The sequence below is a fragment of the Phyllobates terribilis genome, unplaced genomic scaffold, assembly GCF_046119375.1.
Source record: "Phyllobates terribilis strain yellow unplaced genomic scaffold, ASM4611937v1 Scaffold_5__5_contigs__length_657084704, whole genome shotgun sequence".
In the NCBI taxonomy this organism is placed as follows: domain Eukaryota; kingdom Metazoa; phylum Chordata; class Amphibia; order Anura; family Dendrobatidae; genus Phyllobates; species Phyllobates terribilis.
The window spans coordinates 54,349,165-54,367,522 of NW_027362765.1; the positions used below are offsets into that span (position 1 = coordinate 54,349,165).

Sequence of the window (18,358 nt, forward strand, 5' to 3'; positions counted from 1 at the left end):
TCTTCCCAATGACGCCAGGCCAGAGGTAGGGGAGGCTTTCCCACTTTATTCCAGCTTGGGAAGCCATTACATCAAGCCCCTGGATTCTGAATATTGTGAGTGGTGGCCTGAAGATATGGTTCAGCGAGATTCCTCACCGGACCTTTATGATTACCCCCAAGAGGAAGGTCCAGGAAGAACAGATAGCCCTGGAGTCAGAAATATTAGGGCTAGTAGAGAAACGGGTCCTTCTTGAAGTTCCGCTACCACAAAGGAGGAAGAGATTCTATCTGTTCATGATAAAAAAAAAACAATGGGTCTTTAATAGTGTTGAGCGAGTATGTTCTATTAACCCTTTCGGCGAGTATGCTCGGGCCGAGCTCCGAGTATTTACAGCGGCTCAGTGATATGTTTGAATCGCTCCCTTGTGCATGATTTGCGACTGTTTGACAGCTTTATTACATGTGAGGAATGTCTATTTCTTACACATTCCTCACATATAATAAAGCTGTCTAACAGTTGCAAATCATGCACACGGGAGCGATTTAAACATATCACCGAGCAGCTGTAAATGCTCGGTGCTCGCCCGAGCATTCTCGGAACAGAACATACTCGATTAACACTAGTCCTTAAGGACCATCATCAACCTCAGGAGTCTAAACCAGTTGATAGAGAACCAGACTTTCAAGATGGAGTCATTGAGCTCGGCAGTGAAGCTCTTGCACCACAATTGCTTTATGGCAGTAATAGACTTGAAGGACGCATATTATTACGTCCCAATTCATCCAGAATACCAGAAATATCTAAGAATAGCCCTGTTCATTCAGAAAGAGCTGAGGCATTTTCAGTTTACTGCCCTACCCTTCGGCCTCTCCATAGAACCGAGGATATTCACAAAATTAATAACGGAAGTAACGGCCTTTCTATGAATCAAATACGTAGTGATCGTTCCCTATTTAGACGACTTTTTGGTAATAGGAAAATCAGAAGTCCACTGCTCCAGTCAACTTCTAGAAGTCACAGCGGTGTTGAAACAGCTAGGGTGGTTGGTAAATACCCAAAAGTCAAAATTAACCCCCTCAAGGACTCACGTCTTCCTAGGTCTAATCCTGGATTCTTGTCTCCAAGCCTGCTTCCTCCCAGAAGAAAAGGTTCGCGAAATAATCAATGTAGTCTTGAAAGCCATGCGGTCTCCAGTGATGTCCTTAAGAGAAGCAATGTCCCTCCTGGGCTCTATGACGGCCTGTCTCCCAACAGTCAGATGGGCTGAAGGGCATATGAGACTTCTTCAGTGGGAGGTCCTGTCAGCGCAGAGGTCCTTCAACGGGCATTTAGAAAATCAAGTTCTCTCCCTTGAAGCTGTAGATTCCCTTTCATGGTGGACAGATAGGAAAAATCTGACCTCAGGCGTGCAGTGGTCCAGACCAGTAGATCGGGTGATTACAACCGATGCGAGCGGCTCCGGATGGGGGGGGGGTCATCTAGCAGAGCTCTCAGTACAGGGCCACTGGGCATACCACGAGATGGGGGTGTCCTCAAACTTAAAAGAACTTTGTGCAGTTGAGAAATCCCTGATAGGCTTCCTTCCTCACATTCAGGGTCACCATGTCACGGTCAGGTCCGACAACCAGACAACAGTGGCCCATGTAAATCACCAGGGAGGAACAAGGTCACGCTCCCTGATGACTGTGGCAGACAGAATCCTACACCTGGCAGAGCAACACCTCCCATCCCTCAGTGCCCTTCACATAAGGGGGGTGGAAAATGTAAGGGCAGATTTTCTCAGCCGCCACACCCTAAGACAGGGGGAGTGGAGCTTAAACCCGGGGGTCTTCCAACAAATTGTCCAGTTATGGGGACAGCCAGACATAAATCTGTTCGCCACAAGAGCAAACAGGAAGGTAGACAGATTCTGTTCCTTAAACCCAGCAGAAAATCCCCATGCTGTAGATGCCCTCCAGATTCCTTGGAAGTACAGGACGGCCTATGCTTTCCCCCCTTTAGTAATGGTTCCAGCAGTGGTGAGGAAGATTCGGGAGAATGGTGCAAGGATAATTCTTTATAGCCCCTTTTTGGCCCAAGAGGCCTTGGTTCTCCCTGCTTCGACTAATGTCGGTTTCAGATCCCTGGGTTCTACCAGAGAGGCCGGACCTTCTCATTCAGGGACCAGTATTCCACGCCCAAGCCAGAGGATTCCATCTTCCGGCGTGGAATTTTAGAGGTCACTACTAAGTAACAAGGAGTTTTCACCAGGGTTAGTCTCTACCTTGCTGGGTAGTAGGAAACCAATAACGACTAAAATTTATAGCCGAGTCTGGGGGAAATTCCTGGATTTTATAGATGCCCAATTATCAGACAAGCCTCCAATCAAGGGAATCTTGGAGTTTCTGCAAAAGGGGCGTGACCTGGGTCTAGCCATGGGAACTCTTAAAGTTCAGGTGTCAGCCTTGGGGGCGCTCTATAATTTTAACTTGGCCGGGAATCGGTGGATCTCTGGATTTATCAAGTCCTGTGCCAGAGCCAGACCGGTTCGGTCCCTTAGAGTTCCTTCCTGGGGCCTGAATTTGGTCTTGAACGCACTTACCAGTGACCCGTTCGAGCCCCTACAGGACGTCTCTCCAAAGATCCTCACCCTTAAGACCATTCTCTTATCGTAGGGTGGGTGACCTGCAGGCCCTTTCGGTTGATCCTCCGTACACGCAAATTTATGATGATAGGGTCACCTTGCGACCAGATCCAGCTTATCTTCCCAAGGTGGTATCTAGATTCCACTGTAACCAGGAGATTGTACTACCCTCATTTTGCAGCAATCCAAAAAACCCAGGGGAAGTTAGATTCCATAACCTAGATGTTAGAAGATCCCTACTACAGTACATAAACATGACTAGTGTATGGAGGAAGGACCATTCCTTGTTCTTGGCCTTTCAGGGGAATAGGAAAGGTGACGGGGTGTCCAAGGGTACCATTTCTAGGTGGCTTAGGGAGGCCATTTGTTTTAGCAGGAGTTCCGGCCCCGGACAATGTCAAGGCTCATTCCACCAGAGCCGTCGCAACCTCATGGGCGGAGAGGGCAGACGTCTCAATCGATCAGAAATGTAGAGCAGCTACTTGGTCTACACCATCCACCTTCTATAAACACTATTGGTTGGATCTGTCCTCCTCTAACCTTACCTTTGGAAGAAGGGTACTTCAGGCGGTGGTCCCTCCCAAGTGTGCTCATAATTCTCCAAAATTCTCTCAAGGTGTGCTGTCATGGGTGAGGGGAAAACACCAAGGTTACTTACCGGTAGCCGTTTTTTCCTGAACCCATGACAGAACCCTTATTCCCCCCCCCCCCTTCTATTTTTCTGTTTTTCACACCCTAGTGTGCACTGTTTGGGGTGTTATATATATTGTAGGTGTTGGTTGTATGTCTAACCTTTTTGGGAGGTCCTCTCAATGCTCTGTAAACAACTGAAGTGAGGGAGAGGTACTGCCCTTTTATGTCAGACAGTTTCCTGTCCTTGATGGGGCAGACCCTCTCTCAAGGTGTGTTCAGGAAAAACCGGCTACCGGTAAGTAACCTTGGTGTTTCTCCTTTACAGATTAAGATAGTCACTAATTCTATGATATATCACATTTAATTTAATGAACGCTGACCTCTGTATAACCCGGCCCACACCACTGATTGGCAGCTTTCTGTGTACACTGTTCTTAGGTAGAAAGCTGCCAATCAGTGGTGATGTTATACAGAGCTCTATAAATATGGAGGATTACACGGCAGCAGATTTAATGATCCACTAATGGTAATCTCCTGCTGATATAACTTTTATTTTATCAAAACTTTATGATTTCACATTGGCTCATCTTCTTCTTATTCAGGTCTCTAAAATATCGGATCCTCTCAGTGGAGATCTTCTATATAAGAGAATTTTCCTGATTTGACCCCTCAAGGATGGATATGGACAAGATGGCAGAGAGGATATTACACCTCACCCTAGAGATCCTCTTCCAGCTTACTGGAGAGGTGAGACATTCTGATGACGTCACATTACATCATTCTTATCTATGAGAATAACAGATGGACAGGACTGGAGAGGTGAGGACTCTGGAAATGTCTGTAGTGAGATTTATTAATGTGTCTCTCCATAACCAGGATTACACAATAGCGAAGAAGACCTCTAGTGAGCGCTGTCAGGCCCCTGTGTCTGAGCGAAGGGGAAGACCCCTGAGCCCAATCATGGAGCCTCCACCTCACCCCCTGATACATGAAGACATCAACGACCAGAAGATACTGGAACTCACCTACAAGATGATTGAGCTGCTGACTGGAGAGGTGACACTGCTGGGAATGCTGGGACATTATACAGTAATACTATGAAGGGATCGGGTGATGATGGTATCATTGTATGTGTCAGGTTCCTATAAGATGTCAGGATGTCACCGTCTATTTGTCCATGGAGGAGTGGGAGTATTTAGAAGGACACAAAGATCTGTACAAGGACGTCATGATGGAGGTTCCCCAGCCCCTCACATCACCAGGTAATAGGCAGTACTAAATACACACGGCCTATAATTATCTGTATGTAAAGCATGAATTCAGTCCCTGTATGTGTTTCCTCCAGTTCTATCCTGTAAGATGACAACACCAGAGAGATGTCCCCGTCCTCTTCTTCCACAGGACTGTAACCTAGAAAATCCCAATGTTCCTCAGGATCATCAGGTAGATGGAGAGAAGGTGTCATGAGATCTCCTCTATGATGTGTAGACGGCTGTGAAGGTCTTGTGTTCAGTCTTGTTTTATCCGCCAGTATTATATGTTTTATACTTGTGTAATGAGAACGGTGGAGATGACAGGATTAGAGCTGATCATAGATGTGACTTCTCCATCTGTGACTTTTACAATATTTGTTTCAGGGTAAAGATCTGTCCCATATTAATACTACAGAGACATATGTGAGGGGTGATGAGCGGTGTAAAGAGGAGATTCCTACAGATAACAGCACAGGTGAGAAGTAACCAATAAATACAGTGAATAGTCTCATTTTTAAAAACTGGTATTGTGTAACTGATGTGACTTACACAAATGATAGATGTCAGCTGAATACTTGTTCGGTCAACTTCTGACCTCCTCTTACATGTGAATGTTTGGTGAGGCTGAGACCTCTGGCAGCAGCTTTTCTCCTGGAGAACAAAAGGATCGGATAATAAAAGGGAATGTATCATCAAGAAAAAATTTATTCTACAATTGAAAAAATATAAAGTATTTAATTATTTATTTATTTTTTTCTTTTTTTAAATATAATTTAAAAAGGTTTGATATTCCACTTTTACCCCTTATTGACATATGATGTAGAGTTACATCATTTGTCTGGTCACTGACAGGCTGTATTATTCAGCCATCATCTGCCTCTAACAGCTGTGGGTGGAGTGGAGTGGGACGTCGATGGGTTACCATGACTGCTGGGGTTCTGATGAAGACCTCAATGTTCATCATGACGGTTCTACTGTGAAACTCCAGACCCAGGTACCATAGAACCTGTAAAAAAAAGAATAAAATAAAAAATAAATATTATATTTACCTTCTGATGGTCCCCGGTGTGCTTGTCTTCGCTTGCCGGCAGCTCTCATTGGACTGAAGGATCTGCGCTGACGTCATTTAGTCATGTGATGGCAGGTCCTTCAGTGTACAGCGAGCTGCCGGCAAGCCAGGACTGATCGAATAAAGACTCCGGGGGCCATCAGAAGGTAAGTACAGTTAGGTCCATATATATTTGGACAGAGACAACATTTTTCTAATTTTGGTTCTAGACATTACCACAGTGAATTTTAAACAAAACAATTCAGATGCAGTTGAAGTTCAGACTTTCAGCTTTCATTTGAGGGTATCCACATTAAAATTGGATGAAGGGTTTAGGAGTTTCAGCTCCTTCACATGTGCCACTCTCTTTTTAAAGGGACCAAAAGTAATTGGACAGATTAAATAATTGTAAATAAAATGTTCATTTCTAGTACTTGGTTGAAAACCCTTTGTTGGCAATGACTGCCTGAAGTCTTGAACTCATGGACATCACCAGACGCTGTGTTTTCTCCTTTTTGATGCTCTGCCAGGCCTTCACTGCGGTGATTTTCAGTTGCTGTTTGTTTGTGGGCCTTTCTGTCTGAAGTTTAGTCTTTAACAAGTGAAATGCATGCTCAATTGGGTTGAGATCAGGTGACTAACTTGGTCAATCAAGAATATTCCACTTCTTTGCTTTAATAAACTCCTGGGTTGCTTTGGCTTTATGTTTTGGGTCATTGTTCATCTGTAGTATGAAACGACGACCAATCAGTTTGGCTGCATTTGGCTGGATCTGAGCACACAGTATGGCTCTGAATACATCACATCATCAATAAACACTAGTGACCCAGTGCCACTGGCAGCCATGCATGCCCAAGCCATCACACTGCCTCTGCCGTGTTTTACAGATGATGTGGTATGCTTTGGATCATGAGCTGTACCACGCCTTCGCCATACTTTTCTCTTTCCATCATTCTGGTAGAGGTTGATCTTGGTTTTATCTGTCCAAAGAATGTTCTTCCAGAACTGTGCTGGCTTTTTTAGATGTTTTTTAGCAAAGTCCAGTGTAGCCTTTTTATTCTTGATGCTTATGAGTGGCTTGCACCGTACAGTGAACCCTTTGTATTTACTTTCATGTAGTCTTCTCTTTAAGGTAGATTTGGATATTGATACGCCTACCTCCTGGAAAGTGTTGTTCACTTGGTTGGCTGTTGTGAAGGGGTTTCTCTTCACCATGGAGATTATTCTGCGATCATCCACCACTGTTGTTTTCCGTGGGTTCCCAGGTCTTTTTGCATTGATGAGTTCACCAGTGCTTTCTTTCTTTCTCAGGATGTACCAAACTGTAGATTTTGCCACTCCTAATATTGTAGCAATTTCTCGGATGGGTTTTTTCTGTTTTTGCAGCTTAAGGATGGCTTGTTTCACCTGCATGGAGAGCTCCTTTGACCGCATGTTTACTTCACAGCAAAACCTTCCAAATGCAAGCACCACACCTCAAATCAACTCCAGGCCTTTTATCTGCTTAATTGAGAATGACATAATGAAGGGATTGCCCACATCTGTCCATGAAATAGCCTTGGAGTCAATTGTCCAATTACTTTTGGTCCCTTTAAAAACAGGGTGGCACATGTTAAGGAGCTGAAACTCCTAAACTATTCATCCAATTTTAATGTGGATACCCTCAAATGAAAGCTGAAAGTCTGAACTTCAACTGCATCTGAATTGTTTTGTTTAAAATTCATTGTGGTAATGTCTAGAACCAAAATTAGAAAAATGTTGTCTCTGTCCAAATATATAGGGACCTAACTATATATATTTATTTTTTATTTTGTTACCATTCTTTACGGTCACACTATATAAATCCATGCCATTTGCATGGATTTATATAGTGTGACCAAGTTGTCAAGCACTTTCCAAGTGATGCTAAAATCGCTTGGAAAGCGCTTGTCAACCCGCATGCGGAAATGCATGTGAAGAACTCTTCACATCCGCTTATCCCTGGCAGGAAAAACGCATGTACAATCAGCATGTACAATCCGCATGCGTTTTTTCTATCAGGGAGATGCAGAAACGCTCAGGAAAAAATCCGGAGCATTTCTGCATCGTGGGCACATAGCCTAATACTATATTGAGGACTATGTGGTGTCGATAATACTGTATAGAGTGCTGTGGTTAGCATAATACTGTATGGAGGACTATGTTGTGCCCATAATATTGTATGGAGGACTATGTGGTACCCATAATACTGTTTGGAGGGCTATGTAGGGGCCATTATACTGTTTAGAGGGCTAACCTTTAATATTAAAACCTTACCATATGTCAAGTGATGTAATGTAAATAAGGGCTGAGAAGGACTGCAACCCGGCTAATGGACACCCAGCCATGGGGGGGTTAACAAGGGCCATTTTACAACATGGATGTTTATGTTGGAGCCATCATACTTAGTGGAGGGGTGTAGTCTTTATACTGTATGTAGACCCATTATACTGTATGAGCTGTGTGGTGATCACAGTTGGGGCATCATACTGTATTGGGGTCACCATACTTTGCCGGGAGAGCGTTGAGGGGGATGGTCAGTTCAGTGAAGTCATCATACCCTGTGTATGGTGGATGATGAGGAAGAATTTACTGTGGGGGTATCCTACTGGATTTTGGGGGGATACCTTAGTTGGCATCATACTTTATGGCGGCAATAAAAGGGCAATTTAGGTGCTTCAGTAGGAGAAAAAATACTTTTTAAGGGCTGCAGTGTTGTGAGATATGCTCTTCTGTGACCCTGGGTGAAGCCCCAATCGGAACTTTTGAAACAATGAAGATTCTGGTTTCAGCAAAGAGTTGGAAATCACAGATGAAAAGCATAGTGGCCTAACATCATGACATACCTAAGTCATTGCGCCGACATCTGTTGGATAGTGATTTGTTTTGTGATTAGTGCTCACACTTTTTAGCTGTTGGACAAATGCTTTTTCCCCATTCCCCACGAAAGCATCCATCGAGAGAGGGATCCGCCCCAAGGACAGGAAACCCTACAGGTTTAAAAAGGCGGAGCCCTCTGTTATGCCTCAGTGGTTTCCTGTCCTTGAGGAAGCCCTACAGCTCCCCAGGCGCTGCAGGGGGAGTGAAGATTACCTTGAGCGTTACAGCTTCCTGGGGGGTCCGGGTGTCCGGATCCTTCTCTGGGAGATGTGCGACGCTGCTCCGGATGCTGGTCGGCGAACGGGTAAGCTCGCTCGTAGGGAGCGCAAAGCATCTCTGGGTCGGCGTGACGTCAGTTCCGGCGGCACAGCCTATCGGGGAAGAGTGCTTCCCCGGGAACCACCGCCTGCGTCTTGCGTCACATCGAGTGGCGCGGGACATAACTGGGAGTCGGGGGCACGACCTAGGGGGGTCGGTGCGTCCCCGGGTGGGGAGCGAGTGTGTTATCTGGGGGCACGGCCCGAGGGGCAGAGTGGTTTCCCAGCGAAGACCAATAGGATTCCCGGGGGGGGGGGGAGGGGCAGGAAGAGGATAAAAGCTCCCGTCCTTCCGCCATTCACTGCTGCAGGGTTTAAAGAATGGAGGACACAGCTCAGCCCGGAGAACCCATAGAAACAACCCCTCTGACCTCGGTAGTCTTGAGTCAGGTGGGGTAAGTCAGGGGTGAAACCCTGGAAAAACCTTATTAAATGTGTCCACCTTCTTTTACAATTTGCCCTTAGGGAAGGCCTAGGAAAACTCAAGCAAAATCTAAGTACCAGGAATGTGCACTATGCAAAAGTAGATTATATGCCACATGCACTAAAACGCTATGCAAAGACTGTATTGAGAGAACATTGTCAGAAGAGTCCCCCTCATTGATGGATAACATGCGGTCCATGATTAGAAGCAAAATTTAAAAAAAAATCATTTAAAGGGTTAAAGGCAGGCGCAGCTTCAAAAGAGGCTAGCAACAACTCTAGTTCAGAACACATCGGGGAGGAAGGCCTGCTAGGGAGATTTGATACAAGCTCCACAGCATCGTCATCCTCTTCAGATAGCGCTGAAGACCCCTCTTGTTTTCCGCTTTACGAAATTAGTAGGTTGGCGAAAGCAGTTAGGGCTACCATGAAAGTGGAAGACACAAAGGAGCCCAGATCCGTACAAGATCAAATGTTTGGAGGTCTAGAAAGTAGGAAACAAGTGTTTTCCAGTTCACAAAACCATTCCCCAGCTGATTAAAAAGGAATGGGGAAAACCGGACATAAAGGCTTACATCCCCAAAGGATGATAAGAAAATACCCTTTTGTGCAGAGGACTCTGAAGTTTGGGATAAGGCACCCAAGATAGATGTGGCAGTCTGCAAAGTCTCCAGAAGTTCCTCCCTCCCATTTGATGATGCGGGGCTCCTGAAGGACCCTTTTGATAGGAAAGTAGAGAGTTTTCTAAAAAGAGCGTGGGAAACAGGAGCCACACCATTCAAGCTGAATGTAGCAGCAACATGCACTGCGAGATCTTTAAGTATATGGCTGGCTTAGTTGCAAGACCAGATCCGGAACAAATGCCCTAGGGACGAGCTGCTAGCATGCCTGCCAAATATAATTAAAGGAACAGACTTTCTTGCTGATTCCTCAGCAGATGCCGTTCATCTGACAGCCCGAACCTGTGCCCTGTCAAATTCAGCCAGAAGAGCCCTCTGGTTAAAAAACTGGAGAGGAGACTGCAATTCAAAGTCCAGGCTTTGCGGTATTCTTCAGGCCCACTCTCGACGAGATCCTGGATAAGGCGGGAGACAAAAAAGGGTTTCCCCAGGTGAGTGCACCAAAATTCAAAAGGCCTTTCCGCCCATTCAGGAAGGGGGGTCTGAAGCCAAAAGACTCAAAGTGTTAGGAACCGAGAAGCAAGGAGAAAACCTCCCAGGGGCAGTGTTTTTTGTCTGTGTTCCCAAAAAAATCAGAAAGACAATGAGTCCAAGTCCCGGGTAGGTGGAAGTTTGAAGCACTTCCTCCCTGCCTGGGAAAATATTTCCCGGAGCCCCTGGGTTCTAGACACAGTACAGGAGGGGCTGAAACTGGAATTCCTTTCTACTCCTCCAGATACCTATATCGTCACCAGACACCAACCTTCTGGGTTTTGTTCAATATTCCCTAGAGGTAGAGGTTATGTCCCTAATCCAAAAGGGAGCATTGGCCTATGTCCCAGAAGGGGAAGAGGTTTTACAGCCCCTTATTCCTAAGAAAAATCCGGATCAATCATACAGAACTATCATAAACCTAAAAAACCTCAACAAGTTTCTGGCACTAAAACGATTCAAGATGGAAAACATCTATTCAGTAATAAAACTCCTGTTCCCAAAATGTTTCATGACCACTATAGATCTCAAAGACGCCTATTACCATGTCTCCATCTTTCAAGATCATCAAAGATTCCTAAGAGTGACAGTTGACATCAAAGGGCGGTTAACACATCTACAGTTTCAAGTCCCTCCCCTTTGGACTGTCCATGGCCCCAAGGGTCTTTACCAAAATAGTGGCAGAAATGTCAGCACACTTAAGGGAATCAGACATAATTTTTATCCCTTATCTGGACGACTTTCTTGTGGTAGGAAAATCGGAGTCCTAATGCCATCAAGCAGTATCAAAAGTTTCAAAAATCTTAAGCCTCCTTAGGGTGGCTAATAAAGTTAAAAAAGTCCAAGTTAGAGCCAAGACAAAAACAAACTTTTTTGGGAATCTGGTTGGATTCAGGAAAGCAAATGTCCTTTCTTCCGGAAGAAAAAAAGGGGAAAATAAAGGCCCTAGCTTCAGAGCTAATAAACAACCCACAAACTACATTAAGAAGAGCCATGTTCATCCTGGGGTCTCTAACCGCATGTATACCATCAGTGACTTGGTCGAGGTTCCACTTCAGATCTCTCCAGTGGGACATTCTGAGAGTAGAAGAAAAAAGATTAGGGGGAAACTTAGACCTAAAGATAGTGGTATCAAGGGATATTCAGCTGTCTTTAACATGGTGGACAAACGAGGCAAATCTATCCCAGGGGGTTCCATGGGAAGCGAAAGAACCCGTAACACTCACCACGGACGGACGCAAGCCCCTGGGGGTGGAGGGCCCACGTAGACAGAAGTATTCTGCAGGGGAGATGGCCACAAGATCTAATAAAGGCTTCTTCCAACAGGAAAGAATTAGCAGCCGTAGGATTGACCTTACGAAAAATCCTGCCAGTTGTCAAAAATCGACACCTAAAAATACTCTTAGACAACAAAACAGCAGTAGCTTATATAAACAAGCAGGGAGGAACAAGGTCAGAAGGGCTGATGGCCGAGGCACAAAAAATGATGACACTAGCAGACGGGAATCTAAGTTCTATCTCGGCAGGCTATTTGAAGGGGTCAGAAAACGTAAAAGCAGATTTCCTGAGCCGTCACAGGGTAGACCAGGACGAATGGTCTTTAAACGCAGAAGTCTTCCAGAAAATAGTAGATCTCTGGGGGGTTCCAAAAATAGACCTTTTTGCAAACAGATCGAACAGGAAGGAAATTATTTTCGATAAATCCAAAAGACCTCCCCGGGGGGTGGGGGTGGGGGGGTAGACACCCTTCTCCACGAATGGCCAGTAGGTCTTCTTTATGCTTTTCCCCCTCTACATCTATTTCCTGCGGGTCTCAGGTACATACGCACAGAAAGGGTCGAGATAGTTCTAGTGGCCCCTTTCTGGCCCAGAAGGACGTGGTTCACCTGGCTATGTTGCCTTTCAGTAGCATCTCCGTGGGTACTTGCAGAGATTCCAAACCACCTATCCCAGAGCCCCATTCAGCTCCCCGATATAAAGAAACTTTATTTAACAGCTTGGCGCTTGAGCGGCAGAATCTGAGAAATAAAGGGGTGTTCGGAAAATGTAATATCCACCCTTATTAAGTCGGGGAAAAAAACAGCATCTATTATATGGCCATCCTGTAAGCCCTTACATCGGCCAGACGGATGGGGGAGATTCAGGCTCTATCTATAAATCAGCCCTTTACTCAATTACTGTCGGACAGAGTTATTCTTTCCCCAGACCCTGCCTTTCTTCCGAAAGTAGTATCCACCTTCCATAGGGCACAGGATATAGTATTACCCTCATTCTCTGAGAACCTTAAGAATGAAGAGGAAAGGGAGTACCATACCCTAGATGTCAGGAGATGTCTATTACAATATTTGTAGTCAACCAAGGGTATTAGGAAAACCACCTCCTTGTTTGTTCTCTTTCAGGGACTCAAGAAGGGCCAGGCAGCGTCCAAGTGGTCCATAGCAAGATGGGTCAGGACGGGGATTGCTCTGGCTTACACCTCAGGGGGGTTCTCCCCTCCCGATAAAATTAAAGCACACTCCACGAGGGCTGTCTCTACTTCTTGGGCGCAAAGGGCAAATGCTTTTCTGGAGCAGATTTGTAGGGCTGCCACGTGGTCTTCACCCTCCACCTTCTTCAAGCACTACAGGGTGGATCTAGGTGTTGGTGATCTATCCTTCGGTAGGAAAGTCCTACAAGCAGTGGTCCCTCCCTAAGGGGATTCCTTTGTAATCTCTCCATGGGTGCTGTCGTGGGGAATTGGAAAAATGCTCCTTACTTACCGGTAATCGGATTTTCCAGAACCCACGACAGCACCCTCACTTATTCCCTCCCTTCTCACCCTCATTATGGTGGAGGATGCACGCGTAAATTACGGGGTGTCGCAAAAAAAAAAAAAAAAAATGGGGCATACATATGAAATAAATATACAGAAATATACAGTACAGACCAAAAGTTTGGCCACACCTTCTCATTTAAAGATTTTTCTGTATTTTCAGGACTATGAATGTTGTACTTTCCCACTGAAGGCATCAAAACTATGAATTAACACATGTGGAATTATATACGTAACAAAAAAGTGTGAAACAACTGAAAATATGTCTTATATTCTAGGTTCTTCAAAGTAGCCACCTTTTGCTTTGATGACTGCTTTGCACACTCTTGGCATTCTCTTGATGAGCTTCAAGAGGTAGTCACCGGAAATGGTCTTCCAACAATCTTGAAGGAGTTCCCAGAGATGCTTAGCACTTGTTGGCCCTTTTGCCTTCACTCTGCGGTCCAGCTCACCCCAAACCATCTCGATTGGGTTCAGGTCTGGTGACTGTGGAGGCCAGGTCATCTGGCGTAGCACCCCATCACTCTCCTTCTTGGTCAAATAGCCCTTACACAGCCTGGAGGTGTGTTTGGGGTCATTGTCCTGTTGAAAAATAAATGATGGTCCAACTAAACGCAAACCGGATGGAATAGCATGCCGCTGCAAGATGCTGTGGTAGCCATGCTGTTTCAATATGCCTTCAGTTTTGAATAAATCCCCAACAGTGTCACCAGCAAAGCACCCCCACACCATCACACCACCTCCTCCATGCTTCACGGTGGGAACCAGGCATGTAGATTCCATCCGTTCACCTTTTCTGCATCACACAAAGATACGGTGGTTGGAACCAAAGATCTCAAATTTGGACTCATCAGACCAAAGCACAGATTTCCACTGGTCTAATGTCCATTCCTTGTGTTCTTTAGCCCAAACAAGTCTCTTCTGCTTGTTGCCTGTCCTTAGCAGTGGTTTCCTAGCAGCTATTTTACCATGAAGGCCTGCTGCACAAAGTCTCCTCTTAACAGTTGTTGTAGAGATGTGTCTGCTGCTAGAACTCTGTGTGGCATTGACTTGGTCTCTAATCTGAGCTGCTGTTAACCTGCGATTTCTGAGGCTGGTGACTCGAATAAACTTATCCTCAGAAGCAGAGGTGACTCTTGGTCTTCCTTTCCTGGTGCGGTCCTCATGTGAGCCAGTTTCTTTGTAGCGCTTGATGGTTTTTGCAACTGCACTTGGGGACACTTTCAAAGTTTTCCCAATTTTTTGGACTGACTGACCTTCATTTCTTAAAGTATTGATGGCCACTCGTTTTTCTTTACTTAGCTGCTTTTTTCTTGCCATAATACAAATTCTAACAGTCTATTCAGTAGGACTATCAGCTTTGTATCCACCAGACTTCTGCACAACACAACTGATGGTCCCAACCCCATTTATAAGGCAAGAAATCCCACTTATTAAACCTGACAGGGCACACCTGTGAAGTGAAAACCATTTCCGGTGACTACCTCTTGAAGCTCATCAAGAGAATGCCAAGAGTGTGCAAAGCAGTCATCAAAGCAAAAGGTGGCTACTTTGAAGAACCTAGAATATAAGACATATTTTCAGTTGTTTTACACTTTTTTGTTAAGTATATAATTCCACATGTGTTAATTCATAGTTTTGATGCCTTCAGTGTGAATGTACAATTTTCAGTCATAGAAATACAGAAAAATCTTTAAATGAGAAGGTGTGTCCAAACTTTTGGTCTATACTGTATGTATTGTCTAAACTAATGAACGGGGTTCCTCTGATGCTCGGCAAACCACTGAGGCATAGCAGGGGCTCCGCCTTATTAAACCTGTAGGGTTTCCTGTCCTTGGGGCGGATCCCTCTGTTCATGGGTGCTGTCGTGGGTTCTGGAAAATCCAATTACAGGTAAGTAATCATCATTTTTTTGGCCAACAGCTACCTCCCTCAACTTCATCATACACGTAATTTCGGTTTTGAATCAAGTCTCTACCAGACATCTTTTGTTCCTTATGTTCCAGGAGAGCAAAATATAAGGTAATCCAATATTTTCTATTCATACTTGTTAGATGGATAGTTCGTCCTGCCCAAATTGCGGAGTTTGGGGGATTTTCCTTCAATGTAGTTGGTATAGGTCAGGTAACAATAGGAAATCTGCTACATGTTTTGCAATTTATATTGAAATTTTAATTTAGAAATGTTATTTAACAAATTATAATTTTTTGGTCTTAGAATTTAAAAAAAGTAATACCAGATTTTTTTCTTGGCAGAAGATGCTAGAAGCTCAGAAGGACATCTGATATCTTCAGATTTTATAACCGATGATCGTGATATGATAGAAGATGTACATGAAATTAATTTTTTACTTCCAACTATACCTTCAACCCTTCATAGCAAAGATTTGTCATCTGATCATTTTCAACAAATCCTATCTACTAATTCATTACATATTGTTAAGCAAAATAATCATCAAAGGAGTGTTGAAAATCAAAAAATTTACAAAGAAGAAAGACTATTTTCATGTTCAGAATGTGGCAGACATTTTACAATTAAATCAAGTCTTGTGAAACATGAGAGAATTCACACCGGGGAGAAGCCATTTCCATGTTCAGAATGTAGTAAATGTTTTAACCAGCATTCAGATCTTGTTAGGCATCAGAGAAGTCACACAGGGGAGAAGCCATTTACATGTTCGGAATGTGAAAAATGGTTTACACATAAATCAAGTCTCAGTAAACATACGAGAAATCACATAGAGCAGAAGCCCTTTTCATGTTCAGAATGTGGGAAATTTTTTGGCCACAAATCACAGCTTATTAGGCATCAGAGAATTCACACAGGGGAGAAGCCATTTTCTTGTTCAGAATGTGGGAAATGTTTTGTCCAAAAATCACATCTTATTGCGCATCAGAGAACTCACACAGGGGAGAAGCCCTTTTCATGTCCGGAATGTGGGAAATGTTTTGGCCACAGATCAGATCTTATTGCGCATCAGAAAATTCACTCAGGGGAAAAGCCATTTTCATGTTCAGAATGTGGCAGATGTTTTACAATTAAATCAAATCTTGCGAAACATGAGAGAATTCACACTGGGGAGAGGCCATTTCCATGTTCAGAATGTAGTAAATGTTTTAACCAGCATTCAGATCTTGTTAGGCATCAGAGAAGTCACACAGGGGAGAAGCCATTTTCATGTTCGGAATGTGGAAAATGTTTTACCGATAAATCAAATCTTGGTAAACATGAGAGAAGTCACACAGGGGAGAAGCCATTTTTATGTTCAGAATGTGGGAAATGTTTTCACCAGAATACAGATCTTGTTAGGCATCAGAGAATTCACACACGGGAGAAGCCATTTTCACGTTTGGAGTATGGGAAATATTTTACAGATAAATCAAATCATGGTAAACATGAGAGAAGTCACACAGGGGAGAAGCCATTTTCATGTTCAGAATGTGAAAAAACTTTCAATTGGAGATCATATCTTGTCATTCATCAAAAAACGCACACAAAGGAGAAGCAATTTTCATGTTCAGATTGTGGGAAATGTTTTAAACAGAAATCTTCCTTTGATTCTCATCAGAGAATTCACATAAGGGCAAAGTCATTTTAATCTTCTGAACGTGGGAAGAATTTTAGTGTAAATCCACTTTTCTTACACATCAAAGAACTCACAGATTGAAGAATCATTTTCATGTTCAGATTGCGGTAAAAAAAAAGTGTTATTCTGAAATCAAATGTTATCGGCAATCAAAAACTTCACACGGGAGAAACCATTTTCATGCTCTAAGTAAATATTCACAGAAATCAGGTCTTGTTGAAAAGCCAACGAGATACAAAGGGAAAATATCTATCTTACCCTCTATGTACTGTATGCAGTAAATGGTTTAACTCATTTCCTTTAAAAATACTACATGAAAACATATAACATTGCATTAAAGTAATAGGTCATCGAAAGATGTACTAATTGGTGAGGACACCTATTTCGGCAGAGCTTGGTTTATTTGACATCTATCCAGTGGCTTTGAAAAACTGTTCTTTTCTAACTTAAAATTCCGCTTCTTGTGGAAAACAGCCACTAAACTTTAGCCGTACCATGGTCAAAATTGGACTCGCATCAGTGGCACCAAAACGTAACCTCTTTGCAAGGAAGCAGACTCAAAATGACCAAATGACCCAGGAGCTCCTGTGTTCCTGGTAAAGCATCGGAAACTTAGGAAGATGATTAGCGAAAACCACTGTGCAGCAGCTCTCTATACAGCGTCTCATATCCATCACTGCCTACCAGACTGCACCTTCATCCACAATGTATCTGTACTCTGCACACCCATTTTTGCGTTCAAGAGTTAATGTAAGTTATATTGTCAATTGGAGAAATGTGATTTGAATATTCGTGAAATGTTTTCTTTAGGCAGTTGTCTTTATATGTTTTATTAGAATGGCACCAGATAAAAGTTCCAGTATAATCTCCTTTATCCACTCCTCATTTCCTTTTTTTTATTTTAAGCCAGGCTGGCTAATACAAAGAGGAGCTGCAGATTCCGGGAAGTTAGAGGCAGTTGACAGGCCTCCCTTCCAGGGACCATGGAATACTGACCTGGCCACTGAACCAGGGCCCTGCCAATTTATTAGCTCAACTCAACTCTTAGTCACAATGGCCACAAATTGTTGTGCTGTACAGTCATGTTCAAATGTTTTTAGACTGACAAAATTTTGGTTTTCATAATATTTCTGCTTCTGTGTTTTAATCGTTACTGAAGTACATTTATAACAATTCCATTTTTTTACCTTTTATTAACAAATACATCAAGTTTATGCAAAGACTCAATATTTATAGTGTTGACCCTTATTTTTCCAGACTTTTGCAATTTGCTTTCACAGATTCTGGGCTAAATCCTGACTGATAGTTATTTATTCCCAAACTGTTCTTTAACTATATAAACAGTAAAAGGATTAAAACTGATGGCGTTGGCCCATTGAAAAATAACCTGGGTAAAATCATAGAGGGCGATGAGGGTAAAGCAAACCTACTCAATAGCTTCTTCTCCACTGATTTCACAAAAGAAAACAATTTATCGGAGGAAATGCAGAGTGATAAAGTAAACCCTCCGCTAAATATCACCCACCTAACCCAGGAGGAAGTTCAGAAACGCCTAAATAATATCAAAATAGACAAGTCACCAGGCCCAGATGGCATACACCCCCGGGTACTAAAAGAATTATGTAATGTGAT

At 43.6% G+C, this 18,358-nt stretch overlaps 1 protein-coding gene across 2 annotated transcripts in view; it reads left to right on the plus strand.

Moving 5' to 3' along the window:
• LOC141271949 (uncharacterized) overlaps positions 1–17,927 on the plus strand; it is a 66,770-nt gene extending 48,843 nt beyond the window's left edge. Inside the window, exons 2-7 of one of the 2 annotated variants that reach the window (XM_073682199.1) lie at positions 3,841–3,985; positions 4,115–4,294; positions 4,377–4,500; positions 4,584–4,681; positions 4,876–4,966; positions 15,399–17,927. In XM_073682199.1, the coding sequence (XP_073538300.1) occupies positions 3,914–3,985; positions 4,115–4,294; positions 4,377–4,500; positions 4,584–4,681; positions 4,876–4,966; positions 15,399–16,738 (1,905 nt within the window). In that variant the 5' untranslated portion in view covers positions 3,841–3,913 and the 3' untranslated portion in view covers positions 16,739–17,927. Of the gene's footprint in view, positions 1–3,840; positions 3,986–4,114; positions 4,295–4,376; positions 4,501–4,583; positions 4,682–4,875; positions 4,967–15,395 lie in introns of both variants that reach the window. The other variant, XM_073682198.1, reaches the window with a different exon arrangement.
• The last annotated feature ends 431 nt before the right edge of the window (positions 17,928–18,358 follow it).